This window comes from Corvus cornix, chromosome Z (assembly GCF_000738735.6).
Source record: "Corvus cornix cornix isolate S_Up_H32 chromosome Z, ASM73873v5, whole genome shotgun sequence".
In the NCBI taxonomy this organism is placed as follows: Eukaryota; Metazoa; Chordata; class Aves; order Passeriformes; family Corvidae; genus Corvus; species Corvus cornix.
The window spans coordinates 28,983,404-28,996,424 of NC_046357.1; the positions used below are offsets into that span (position 1 = coordinate 28,983,404).

At 45.4% G+C, this 13,021-nt stretch overlaps 1 protein-coding gene across 1 annotated transcript; it reads left to right on the forward strand.

The window, feature by feature from the left end:
- The first annotated feature begins 2,622 nt into the window (after positions 1–2,622).
- TRIM14 (tripartite motif containing 14) lies at positions 2,623–12,793 on the forward strand. The gene is made up of 6 exons (XM_039567128.1): positions 2,623–3,008; positions 6,928–7,023; positions 7,908–8,141; positions 9,221–9,383; positions 10,427–10,519; positions 11,634–12,793. The coding sequence occupies exons 1-6, from the start codon at positions 2,826–2,828 to the stop codon at positions 12,167–12,169; spliced, it is 1,305 nt and encodes a 434-aa protein (XP_039423062.1). The 5' UTR covers positions 2,623–2,825; the 3' UTR covers positions 12,170–12,793.
- Positions 12,794–13,021: the final 228 nt, after the last annotated feature.

Genomic DNA, 13,021 nt, shown 5'->3' on the forward strand with positions numbered 1-13,021 from the left:
GTCCTGAAGATTGTGGGTGATACAGTTATATGTAATTTTCTCTCTATTCTCAAAGACTTACACTACTTGATTGTTTATATTAGCTGTAAAATGAGCACCCATGTCTGACTCAGTTGACTCTGGAACCCTGTATCTAGGTATACCTTTTTTTTAGCCAAGGCCTTTTCTTCTTCTCCTTTTTTGTTGGGAAGGCTACTGCCTAGCCTGATAGCTGATCTCCTATCACTAGCAAATGCTTACACCCAGCCATAGGTGTCCACAGAGGCTATTTATATTTGCTGAAAAGTGAAGTAGGTTCACAGTTAGTCATCCTAACTCTGAGCTTGGTCTGATGCTTGAGAACTTCTGATAGGTTAGAAAGCCATTTTTTATTCTTTTTGTGGTGGCATAAATTCCTGGAGCTGCCCATTTTTGGATGGAAATGAATGCCTGACCCAGTACTTAATATATAAAATATAGAAAGGGTTTGAGGAATGGAGAAAGTATGCAGAATAATAACATCTCGTCTCACTTGAAATACAAGTAAATGATATACAACCTGCCGTTGTAGTGTTAATCAAGATAATCTCACAAAAATTCAAATTAGGACCTAAAAGGGAGGGACCATATGCTGGTTTACTGTGTTCTTACTTTGCTGTTAAAATTTTGGATTAGGAAAACTGGATACACCAGTCTCATATCAAACAAGTAGTGAATGATAAACCAGTGGGTCAATAACTGAGTTTGAAGGATCTTTCATGATCTTGTCTTGACAATAATTTCTGCCCTATGACAGTAATGTTAGCCTTCATTCTGTTACTTATAATAATGTTGTACGTAAGGGCAGTGGAAGATGCTGTGAAAGCTTTATTTTTCCCTTTTTATGTATTAGCACATATGCTCAATCCAAGAAAAGGGACGAACACTCAGTGCAGGTAGCTCAGGGTGCAGCTGCAGTGGGAGCTGCAGGTTGAGCTCTGGGTGGGAGCCAGAGGCAAGAGGTCAGGAACTGCCAACCCTTGGCACAACAAAGGGCACAGGGACCTGTGATCCAGCCAGGGGAGCAGACACTGAGACACAGCAGAAGCCAAGGACTCAGCAGGAAGACTCCAGACTTTCTGGCACACAGATTGTGAGGGTATAAAAGCCCACATAATCCTTTGTTCAGGGTTCCTCCTTGAGGCACCAGCTGGAGCTGATACTGTTACTGAACTGTAAATAAACCTCCTCAGGGATCCAGAGATCTCAGATTCTGCTATGGGAAACCTGGTGTTGAACTGCTAAAGGAAGCCCTGTCTTACCGTGTGGGTGCAGGGTGCATAGGGAGTCAGGCAGGCACCCTTCACTGGAGCTGTCACTGTGAAGGGGCTTCAGTCCCAGCAGTGACAGTCTCTGGTGGTGTGACTGCCAGAGTGCTCCTGAGTGGTCAGATGGGAACGTTTACTTAACACACACACTCACACACACTCCTCTGGACAAGACACAGACTGACTCTATCAGGCAAACCCCCCTGCAGAAGCCACAAAGACGGTACTGGAGCTGAAGCTGGGCATTTCAAAACACATGTGGAAGGAACTGGAATTGTTCAGCCTCTGTCAGAGAACTTAGTGCTGTACAGCTCCTGTATGGGCGTAGATTGAGAAGATGAGACTGAAACTCCCCTTGGAAAGGCACAGTGAAACAACATGGCTCCAGCTGTAATGAGAAAAATGTTGATTGACAGTAGGAAAAGTTTTCTTTCTGAGGACGGTCAAACACCAGAACAGGGTCCCAAAGAGGATGTGAAACTCTTATTTTATTAAAGCAGGCATTAGTACTTTTCTTTGTGTGTGTAGAACAAGAGCAAACAATGTACAGATATCTATAATGATTCCTAAGATTCCTATGACGGTAGTGTGGGGTCTGCATGAAACACTTCCCAAGAAAAAAACATGACTTTTTTATGTACAGGGCACTTTCTAAATCCTTGATTTTGTCAGCAGCTCTTTTGCAGGCATGAAATTCTGCCTGATTTCAGCATGACTGCCTTTGTTCTTCAGTGCTCCATGTTCTCACATACTAATACATATTCTGACTCTCAAATGCTCCACCAAAATGCTTGGTTTTTAAATATCTTCCCATCTTTTCACATCACGTCTCTGTGTGTGTGTGTGAATACTCTGTATTGTTTTTATTCACAGAAAGAACCAAGCACGTTAAAAAGAATGAATTTTGTTGAATGTAGGTAGGAGTTTTGGCCAATGAAAGTAAGTGTGCAAACTCTGTAAGAGCACGAGCAGTCTATTTTGATTTCTGTAAATGACACTTCTCAGAGCACAAAATTCTAATTGAAAAACAGAAAGCGACAAAACATGCCCTGAAGACAATTTTCCCCCACATTTTTGTATCAGGTAAGTGTTTAGCTCAGCCACGACACTGAAGCCCACCCCTCATCGACGCTGTTGAAGTTCCACAAATCAGCCCGTTTTCCATCCCGGGCGCCGGACGGAGGCAGCTCCCACGGTCCCGGCTCTCCCGCTCCCAGGCACAGCTCCTGCGGCACTGACTGCCCGACACCCCCGCTGCGGGTCCCCTCTCCGGCGGCGAGTGACGCGGGCCGGCCCTGCTCCCCGCCCGCCCCTGAGGGGGCAAGAGGCACGGCGGGGCAGCGGCCGCCCTCCGCCGCCACAGCCGCGGCCACAGCCACGGCTCGCCGGCCCAGTGTGGCACTGCCGCCCTCTGCGCACACCCTCCATCTGCCGGCCCCGCATCCGCCTCTCCCTGCGCCCGCCTGCCCCGCATCCGCCTCTCCCTGCGCCTGCCTGCCCCGCATCCTTCTCCTCCCCACCGTCCCGGCCGCCTCCGGCATGGCGCAGGGGGCGCCGCGGGCCGCAGCGCCGGGGGCGCGGGTGTGCGGTGTCCATGCCGGGCGGCCGCTGGAGCTGTTCTGCGAGGACTGCGGGTGCTGCGTGTGCGCTCTGTGCCCGGTCCTGGGCGCGCACCGCGGGCACCGCGCCTGCCTCCTGCCCCACGCCGTCCGCCGCACGCAGGTGAGTGCCGGGAGCCGTGGAGAGGGGGTATAAACCGGGAGCTGAGCCAAGAACTTCCTGGTTTGGTTTTATATCTTGCCGGTTTTCCCCTCGTTTCTGAAACTTGTGCCGCTGAGTGTTCTTTTGCCAGGGTGTGATGGTGGTAGCTGTGAGTATTAGTGAATTGCCACAGTACTAAGCCGATCTTCAGCCTTCAGCCTTGCTTTGCTTGCCTTATAAACACCTTGTGGAGTTCAAGGTTTGTAGGCTGTGTTGACTAGCAGAACAAAGTTTCTGTACTTTCTGTACTTCAGCAAGTGCTTTGTAGACCCCATACAGACAGGGTCAGCCTGATGCTACTGCACAAGGATATGGTTCATGCACGAGGAGAAAGAGTTAATCAGTCACACCCAAACGTCCCCAAAACAGGTGTATAAATCAGGGGACAAGGAAGAAGTGGCTTTGACTGTTAGGTCACATGCAGCAGCATTTTATCCTCAGACCTTGTACGTGGAATCAGAGGAGTGTGGTTGCCCCAGAAAATGTGTTTTTATTGCCAGGCTGGAAGTACCTTTGACAGAAACACAGATGCCTCAGGGGCAGGGGAAAGGTAACTTCCGCTTACCCTCTGCCCCCACCGTTGTAGCTTGCTAGATCACAGTGACTGTCTATGCAGAGCTCTCTGATAACTCCTCTGGGATGGGAGCAGGGGTTGTTGTGGGTTAACATCAGTAGGCAGCTAAGCACAACACAGCTGCCTGCTTATTCTCCTCCCTTGCCCAGTGGGACGAGGGAAAAGAAGAGGAACACTAAAACCAAGAAATTTCATGGATTGAGACAAAAATTTAATAAGAGAAAGAGAAGTGAAGAGAAAAAGAATGAAACTGATACAAAGGCAGATACTCACCAGACAGTTCCTGAGCAAAAGACAGCAAACCCACCTAGACACCCCACTTTCAGTTTTATTGCTGAACATGATGTCATATAGTACGGAATAGCTCTTTGGTTAGTAGGCGCCATCTTCTGCTTGTGTCCCCTCCTAGCCTTTTGTGCACTCACAGTATAGTCACATCTGAAACACGGCACCACATGGGCTGCTATGAGGAAAACTGGCTCCATCCCAGCCGCAACCAGCCCCGCGGGTCTTTAAGATTTTTTTCTTCATCCCAGTGTAGCTGTCCACCAAATATCCTCAGGAAGATTTGCAAGCTTGCCAATACTCCTGCTTGTGCTTTGTTTTACTTGGAGACCCTGCCAGGAGGCTCACTGGGGCCTGCATGCTGTGGTGCTGAACTTGGGAGACTGAAAATGCTGTAACACAGAGGTTTGATGTTCAGAAGCTTTATTTATTTATTTATTTATTTTTATTTTTTCAGCTACAATTTCAGAAAGTTCCTTCCTACTCCTTTTGTGATATTTTGGAGCAGAGTTACTTAGAGGTTTCCTACAGAAAACACTAGGAAGAAACAGTTCCTACCGAACTTCCTGCTTGGAAGTTCACACAGATTGTGAGCCAGTACACAGGTCACGATAAACCCTTGTAGCATTTTATTGCATTTCATGTTAGAGAGCATTACAAGGGCAGAGGGCTGTGCATTAGGCTGCCACAAACAGCAGCACAGAGGTAAAACCATTTAAGACGTCTGAGCGATGCAGAGCATGGCTGCTGCCTGCTGGTATGCTTTCATCCAAAGTGTCCCTCTTGCAGTGGGAACTCACTACAGTGTTGCTTTCCCTTCAGGCCAGAGCGGCAATGTGTGGATGATACAGGTGTTGTGCAGTGGCAACCTGATCTGAGGCAAAGTAAAGTGCACAGAGCTACAAGCTGTGCTGCTACCCTGGGGGTCTGATGGATACAGGGAAGCACGTGCTGTTGATAAAGAGTTGTCTCTGCGCGAAATCAGGAAGTGAGCAGGGTAGAAACTTGTACTCCCACGTGACCCTCTATCCCTAGGCGGTTTCTGCTGACATCTACTGGCTTAGGGATGCAGAGATTTTATGCACAAACTATCAATAGTTACAGCCTAAGAGACGGTATTTTGACTAGTGATTTTGTTTGCTGGGAGCAGTTATTCCGTATAGCCCTTGTGATGTGACATCAGCCAGGCAGCAGTTCTTCCACTGAGAATCTTCCACAGCTCTTTCAACAAATCCTAGCTGTGAGTGCTGAGAAGAGATGGGAACTGTTGTGTGAGGTCCATCAGCTGCTTCATCCCTGGAGCAGAGGTTGTTTAATATAGTTGAGAAGGACACTCCCTGTGCTCTTGAATGCAGCACACAGGATCACCATTCTTTGCACTTGGTATGTGTTCTGTGAGCCTGACTGGAGCTAGGAGTGTCATCTCAGAAATCCTTGCTTTTACAGTGTTTAGACTTGAATGAGTTAAGGCAATCCCTAAAGGAAGATTTTTGGAGTTGATTCCTCAGGGTGAATGACATGGGTTGCTGGCAGGGTCTTCAATCGTTAGGAAGGAGTTCTTTCATGTACCTCTGTAAAGAAGGTAATGCTTAACCAGAAATGCTTGGGATTGATGTAAGTATTTGCATATGGTCACTGTTGTGAGGGTGTGAGTGCACAAAGTGATGTCTGTTACTAGCAAAGAAGGAAGATTGTCTTTTTCTCTGTGGTCTTTGTCAGTCTTTTAGGAAGGGAATGAGGTGTAGGCTGCAAAATAAACTAAGGAAGGCTGGTATCTGGTAGAAGTCCTGAATCTTCTAGTGGTGTAGAACTCTTCTGGTTCTTCAGGGACAAGACTGGAAAATTGTGGCTGGAATAAATAGCATGTCTTTCTCTATGCAAGAATATTTATCTGCTTGCATGGATGTATCTGTGCCAAGGGCCTTCCAGATGTGGAGTCTCTGGCTTTTGCTTGGAGCCCATTTTCTTCTGACTCTGTCATAATCCAATGACAAACTGCATGTGTTTTCTAAGGAGACACACATCAGAAATGCAAACTGTTGCTCATGAAGCAATGCTTTATGCTCTGTTTGTCCATGCTGCAGAGTATAAATGCTGTGCTGCCCTGGGGCTGTTGCAGTGAACTGGTACATGTGCATGCAGATGCTCTTGACTGGGTCTCAGCTGCAGAAGAGGACACTGATAGCAGCTACAGCTGGAGCTAGCTTACCTGGTATTTACTGCGGGCCTCTGTTTTAGCACCAGTGCGTGGAGACTGCAGGGCAGCATTGACTGTATCCTTCATGGTACTAATGACAAAAATGCATCAGCAGGTACACCAAGACTGTTCAACCTGCTGGGCAGAAGGCAGCCAATTTCAGAGGGCTGCAGGTGAGAAACTGGAGCAAGACATAAGCAGAACATTGATTATGCTGTGCTGGGAACACCACAAGTGTCACAGATACTGTGATTGATAACCAGCCATCCTGACACAATTAGCTGTTGTAGACATTCAAACTACAGCATCACTGTAGTGATAGTTGGGTATCTGATAGGTCATTTATACACTGGGAAGCATCCTGAACATTGACTGAATTTTGATTCTAGATGGAGCCTCCCACTGATCCTCTAAATAAAAGTACTTACTTAGCTGCCCTTCAGCTACTAAATGCATTAGCATGTAGTCTGGAAATGCACAGCACCACATATTTAAAGATGAAAATGGTTTTTTGCTTTGGATTTCTCTGTGCCTTAAGAAGATGGTGCTAATTTGCACAGCTCTCAAACCTTAGCAGTATAACCACCAGGTGAAATGCGGAGATCCTTATGTTTCATCACTATACTGGCATTAATAAGCCTCATTAAAGTCCATTCATTTAAGAGTTGTACCTTCCAACTCAGAATATTCTATTATTCTATGATTCTGAAACAGAGTATTTCAGTGATACACCCCCCTATATGGAAAACAAGCTGGATACTTATTTTTGTTTTTTACAGATGTTGTTACGAAACAGTGTTTTATTTTGTTTCACTGCTGTGTAGGAACTCATGGCATTGTGCTTGAAGAATCTAGAAGAGAGAAAAGAGCAAGAAGCTGGCAACAGAAGGAACATAGTGCAGGCTGTAAATGATGTGAAGGTAAAGTGTGGTTTCCTTTTCCACTGGATGGTAATTTTCCAAGGGGTGACATTTTGTTTTCTCTGTAGCTATTCAAAGACCCAGACACCTACTCCTTCTCAGGAAAAGAGTGTATCCCCTGTATCCATCACAGTATGTTACACTGTCAAAGGGAGAGAAGAGGAGAGTCTCCAAAGACCTGGTCCTCATTCCTTGATCAGTTTAACACCTCTGGAAGATCAAGGCTGAAATTTTTGTGCAGAGGAATAGCAGGTAGCCTCACCTGCCTACGTTATTCTGGCTTCACTAATGTATCTTGCATTGCACTGAACTGCTTTATTGAATTGCCTGGATTCAGAGTTGACTAAACACAAGAAGAGCTCTGTTGATTATGTCTCAAGAACGGGAATGTGTGCTAAGCTGCACCTCATTTATAGAGCATGAAATTACTTTTGCTCTGAGGAGCATCTGCAAGCAGTTCTTTTACAGAAATGTCGGTAAGAGCCTGAGGGGCCTTTAGAGACTTGGTTTAATGTCTCTTTGTTTTGGAGGCTTTCTCTTCCTATCAGCTACTTCTCTCTAGCTTGCTTTGAAAGGGGTCAAAGTCTTGCTACTGAAGGACCAGATCTGCTTCTTGTTGCAATTTGTACCCCGTTAATTCCAGCTGAAAACAGAATTTACTGCCTAAATAGGCATCTTGGAATCTTCCCTCAAGCTTTTCCATCCAGACATCAGCAGGTAAACCATGTCTGCCCTCTTTTAAGTGGTAGACACATGTTTCTGAAGAGATGCAGAAAATCAGTAAAATTCAACCAAAATGTAGCACTGAAAGCCTGAAAGAAAAATGTCTGAAATGTTTATGGTCTGTTGAGCAGGGAGGAGACACTCTTCTGCTTCATCTATAGGCACATGCTGACAGGATCAAAAGGCAGCTGTCAGAAAAAGTGACAGAACTTCAGTTACTTCTTCGGGAAGAAGAGAGTTTGGCAAAAAACTTCATTGATGAAAAGACTCAGCAAGCCCTGGGAGCACATGATCAGCAGTTGGAGTCCTGTCAAGAACAGCTTGCAGCCCTAGAGACCCTCACACTTCAAATCAGACAAATACAACAGGACAGTGATCCTATTCGTTTGCTGGAGGTGGTATTGTATGGTCTCTTTCTACCTCTTACCGTGATAGCCCTTGGTAAATTTCTCTAATGATCTCTTCTACAGATCCTTCTGTATGTAAGCAGCGTCTTTCTAACTGTTTTTTAATTTGCTTTGTGTTGGTGTTTTGGCAAACAAATTTGGTTCCTGATTTTTGAGCTATGAGGTGTTCTTGATATAGCATTGATTTCAGGTCTGTATGAAATTCATGTTAATTTTAAACAAATATGGAACAGACAGATATGTGTCTCTTAATCTTGAAGACAAATGCTATATCAAGTCTTTCCTTGTCCAGTGTAATATGAAGGTCTAAGAAAAGGCAGGCCTCAGGAAACCTGAGGAGGAAAGTTAAAATGTGTAATTTATTTTATTGCAAGAAATCCTAATCATCATAAGCAATAGCCATCACTTCACTGGAGGGGGCAGCACTTTACTTTTTGCCTACAGATAAACATCAGCTTCTCTCTCCTTCTCTCTCCTAGTATCTTCACCTTCCTTTGGAAGGGTGGTTATGCCCTGATACAAGCCAAAAGATGCCTCTGGTGCATTTTTGCATCCTTACAATGTGGCAGACTTGAGTTTCACAGCAATGTATACTTGAGTATCCATTGCTGTGATATGGCCCTGGCATTCTGCTGTGTGGGCTAGCAACATACCTCCACACAGGAGCTGCTCTTCATGATTTTGTGGTGATCTTCTTGTGGGGGAGGTTGGATTTTATTCTTCAGAATGCTTTTAAAACTTAGTGGTTTGACTTTGCCACTGATGGGATTTCCCACAAAGGACCCTGGCCAGGCTAAACCCATTTCCATCCTGGAGGGATCTCTTTTAACCATGGCCGTTGGGTTCTCCATGTCTGGAGTGGCCACTGGCTCCACCGGCAGGAGGTGGTAATGGGCAGGCTAATGAGCTAAAAGGCAGGCTGAACTCAGCAAAGCTTGCCTGTTACGGCCCATAGGTTTACCTAGTGATGAAGCTGTCCTTGCTCTGTGGTGTATGGGAGCTGGGAGGGAAGAATCCTTTCATGTCACAGCCTCTGCTAATTACAGCATTTGGCTTTCTGCCCTCAGAACTACACAGCAATTGAGAAGGAAATTAAGGAATCCAGCCACTTGTCAGAAGAGTGGCATCCAATACCTCTCTCGTTTGAACACTTACTTAACCATTATAAACACTTCATCAAAGTTATTCAGTCCATTCTGGAGAAACCATTGGAAGCCCGGCTTAAAGAAGGTACCTGGGAGAGTGCTCTGGATTTTGCTTTCTTTTGCTCTCTTTGCAAATTAAGTGTGCTTTTAAAGTAAGAACAGGACTTTTAACCAAATCATCTGGAGAAACAGAAGTGTTTGAGGCATGGGTACTGTTTTCTGACAGCATGGGTGTAATGCCGCCATAGCAGTGGTGATTTACGAATGTAAGGGGTCTCTCTTCAACACTGAAAACGATCTTTGGTTTGTCTGCTGCTTTTTTTCCCCCCAGTTCTATCAGATACTTCAATACAATTTACTGTAGTCCATCACACTTACAGAATGTATCTATTCTCTGAGTTACTGTTGGCATTGTAAGTGCTCTGGCACTGGGGTACCTCTAGAATTTTAAAGCCTTTTCTAATTAATGTACCTGGTGATCTGCCTCAGTCTGAAAAAAATTGATGATTTTTGGTAAAGATGAGCTAACGTGTTTTATTTAGAAATCCTTTTGTCTTTGAGCTATTTCATCCTTAAGTGACCTTTGTCATGATTAAGGCAAGGAGTTTTTCCAAATGGGACACAGAGCCACAAAGCTAAATAACCATGGGGAAACCCTGCTGCTCTTTGAGTGAGCAGGCAACACTGGCCATCACATTTCACCCAGCTGCCTTTTAATAATCCCTTGTCTGAGAATTGCCACTGAGAAGAGAGTAGCAGGTTTCTGGGGCAAATGGTCAGACCTGATCTGAAAGGCCACTGTGGGATGTGTGTAGGATTGCTAGAAAGTATTGTGGAGGTGCTCTGCAGCAAGCATCTGCAGCTATCTTCAGCTGCCAGACTATTTTCATCTAAAAGGGGCTACTTTTTAAGGAATCAGGTGTGATTACTTGGAGTTCTTTTCAGTTGCGTAGTTCTTTGGCAACACTAGTCCAGCATCTCCATGCTATCCAAAGAACATAACGTTAAAAGCATACAGAGTGAGTATCCCCTCCCCCAAAAAAGTAACATAGTTTGTCCATGAAGTTGGAAAATGATAGTTGAAAAACTGGCAGACTCCCTAAACTGCCCCTTTTCATCTCTGCCCAGATGTTTTCAGTAGCCTGAATCCCACTGCAAAGAAGGAGCCTGGGACAGTGCTAAAAACCATGACTCCTGTTGATCGGCTGCTTTTCTTAAAACGTAAGTATGATTATACTGGAGTCCTAGAATCTCCTAAGCTGGAATGGACCCACAAAAATCACTACTGTCCAACTTCTGGCCCTGCACAGGACCATGTGTCTGAGAGCATTGTCCAAGCGCTTCTTGGAATCTGTCAGGTTTGGTGCTGTGACTACCTCCATGGGGAGCCTGTTCCAGTGCCCAACCACCCTCTGGGAACCTGTTCCTGATATCCATCCTAAACCTTGCTTGACAGAACTTTAGACTGTTCCCTCCAGTCCTGTCATTGTCACCACAGAGCAGAGATCAGTGCCTGCCCCTCCTCTACCCCTCACGAGGAAGCTATAACTGTAATGAGGTCTCCCCTCAGTCTCCTCCAGGCTGAACAGACCAAGTGACCGTAACTCTCTATATATAACTCTCCTTATCCCATCACCATGAGTGACCCAGATTAGGAATGTGTGGAGGCATCAGTGTTGGTGCCCTGCTGTGATTCCCTTGGCTTGCCTTTTGCTGTCCCTACCTAGTCTCCAGAGGTGTAGGCTGTGGCTCTCTGAATCCTAACCTTAACCCAAATGGCAGCTTGGTGCTGCAGCTGAGGTACCCACCACTCTGGTGGCCTAGATTAGAAAGGTGTGGAGGCAGCAATGTTGGCGGACTGCTTTATGCGCTTGGCATACATTTTCCAGCCCTGGTGTCCCTGGAGCTGTAGGCTCTGTGGCCAGCTGAATTCCATCCCTACCTAATGTAACATTGGTGCTGCAACTGGCATCCCCATCACAATACATGACCCAGATTTGGAAAGTGTAGAGTTGGCAATGTTGTGGCCCCACCTTGCTCACACTAGAATGCCTTTTCCAGACCCAGTGTCCTTGGACATTGGGATTTCTGTCTGAGCCCTAACCCTAAGCATAAAGCAACCTTGGTGCTGTGGCTGAGGTCCCCATCACCTTGGTTGACCCAGGTGTGGATGCAGCAATGTTAGCACCCTGTTGTGATCCCCCTGGCACGCCTTTTCCAGCCTGCGTTCCTGGGACTTGCAGGCGTTCTGACTGTCCCAAGACACTGCCGGCTCTGGGCTCCTTTGCAGGTGTCATGATAAATGTAGCAACTATGTTTACGGCTTTGACTGCAGATGCAAGATCACCGACCTGGGAATATGACAGCATTCACCCGAGACTGAAATTGTCTGATGACCGTCTTGAAGTAAGCTGTAGCTGGAGGAGAATATTTTACCCCTGTGGTCCCCAGAGGTTCGATCAATTATGGCAAGTGCTAAGCAGAGACGCATTCCTTTCTGGGAGCCATTACTGGGAAGTTGACCTGCTTCATGCTGGAGCAGGATGGTGGATTGGCGCAGCCTACCCTACCATTGGCAGGAAAGGAGATTCTGAAGCCTGTCGACTTGGGTGGAACAGAGCATCTTGGTGCCTTAAGAAGTTTGATTTTGAATACTGGGCATTTCACAAGGGAGAGAGAATCCCCATCCTGATAGAGGATGATCCTGATTGCATTGGCATTTTTCTAGATTACGAAGCAGGAATCCTTTCCTTCTACAATGTTAGTGATGGCATGTCTCATTTGCACACGTTCCGCTGCAAGTTCACAGAACCAGTTTATCCAGCCCTGAGACTCTGGGAAGGGTCCATTAGAACATGCAAACTAACATAAGAAAAAAAGCAAAATAAAGCCTACTCTTTCATGCTTTTTCTGTGAATGCCACTTCAGCAATTATCTACACGAATTCATCTCTGTTGTATCAAAGTTGTAATTATGATGCTTTTAGTAAGTAAAAGAAGTTCAAGAAAACCAACTGTGACTTTTAATGTGTATGTATTTTTCAATAAGGAAAGGTGATCTTGCTTTTATAAATGATGTTGATGTACCACTGGAAGTGCCACATGTCCTATTTTTGTAGTTCTTTCAACTTGTAAGAATAAGTTCAAGAAAACCAACTGTAATTTTCAATGTATATGTATTTTTGAATGGGGGGAGGTGATCTGACTTTTATAAATGGCATTGATGCACCACCCAAAGTGCTCTATGTAATACTTTTCAACTTGCAAAATGGAAGAAGTCCGGTTGAAAGATATTACAACTTACTGGAACTTGGATATTGACTTTTAAAAAAGATTTTTTTTAATGAACTTCCTTCCCTCATCGGCCTGTAGAGGCTGCAATTGTGTATGGCAACAGGTTTAGTTTGGTTCAAGCCTCCAAGATTATATATTGCATATTGTTATCATCAACAAGATCAGATTTGGATAATAAATGCACTAAGTGAATTAGCTCATATTTAAGTGTAATTTTGGAAAAATCACAGACTGGCATTGACTGTTGGAAAGGTCCCTTCTGAAGTGGGAACTTCTTTGGTCACATTTAACAGCCATTAGCTGGTCTTACATGTGACAGAAACTCTGAATTGGACTTCTGGGTGGCCCTATTCTTCCCACTGAGTGGAAGCATGAGAAATAGCTGTGTGCAACCCCTAATAGACGATGAAATGTCTGCAGGGTCCACAGG

Coding starts and splice junctions, on each gene's coding strand:
- TRIM14 (XM_039567128.1), top strand. CDS start 2,826: ATGGCGCAGGGGGCGCCGCGGGCCGCAGCGCCGGGGGCGCGGGTGTGC. Junction 7,024..7,907: donor AGGCTGTAAATGATGTGAAG/GTAAAGTGTGGT, acceptor CTTCATCTATAG/GCACATGCTGACAGGATCAA. Junction 10,520..11,633: donor TCGGCTGCTTTTCTTAAAAC/GTAAGTATGATT, acceptor CTTTGACTGCAG/ATGCAAGATCACCGACCTGG.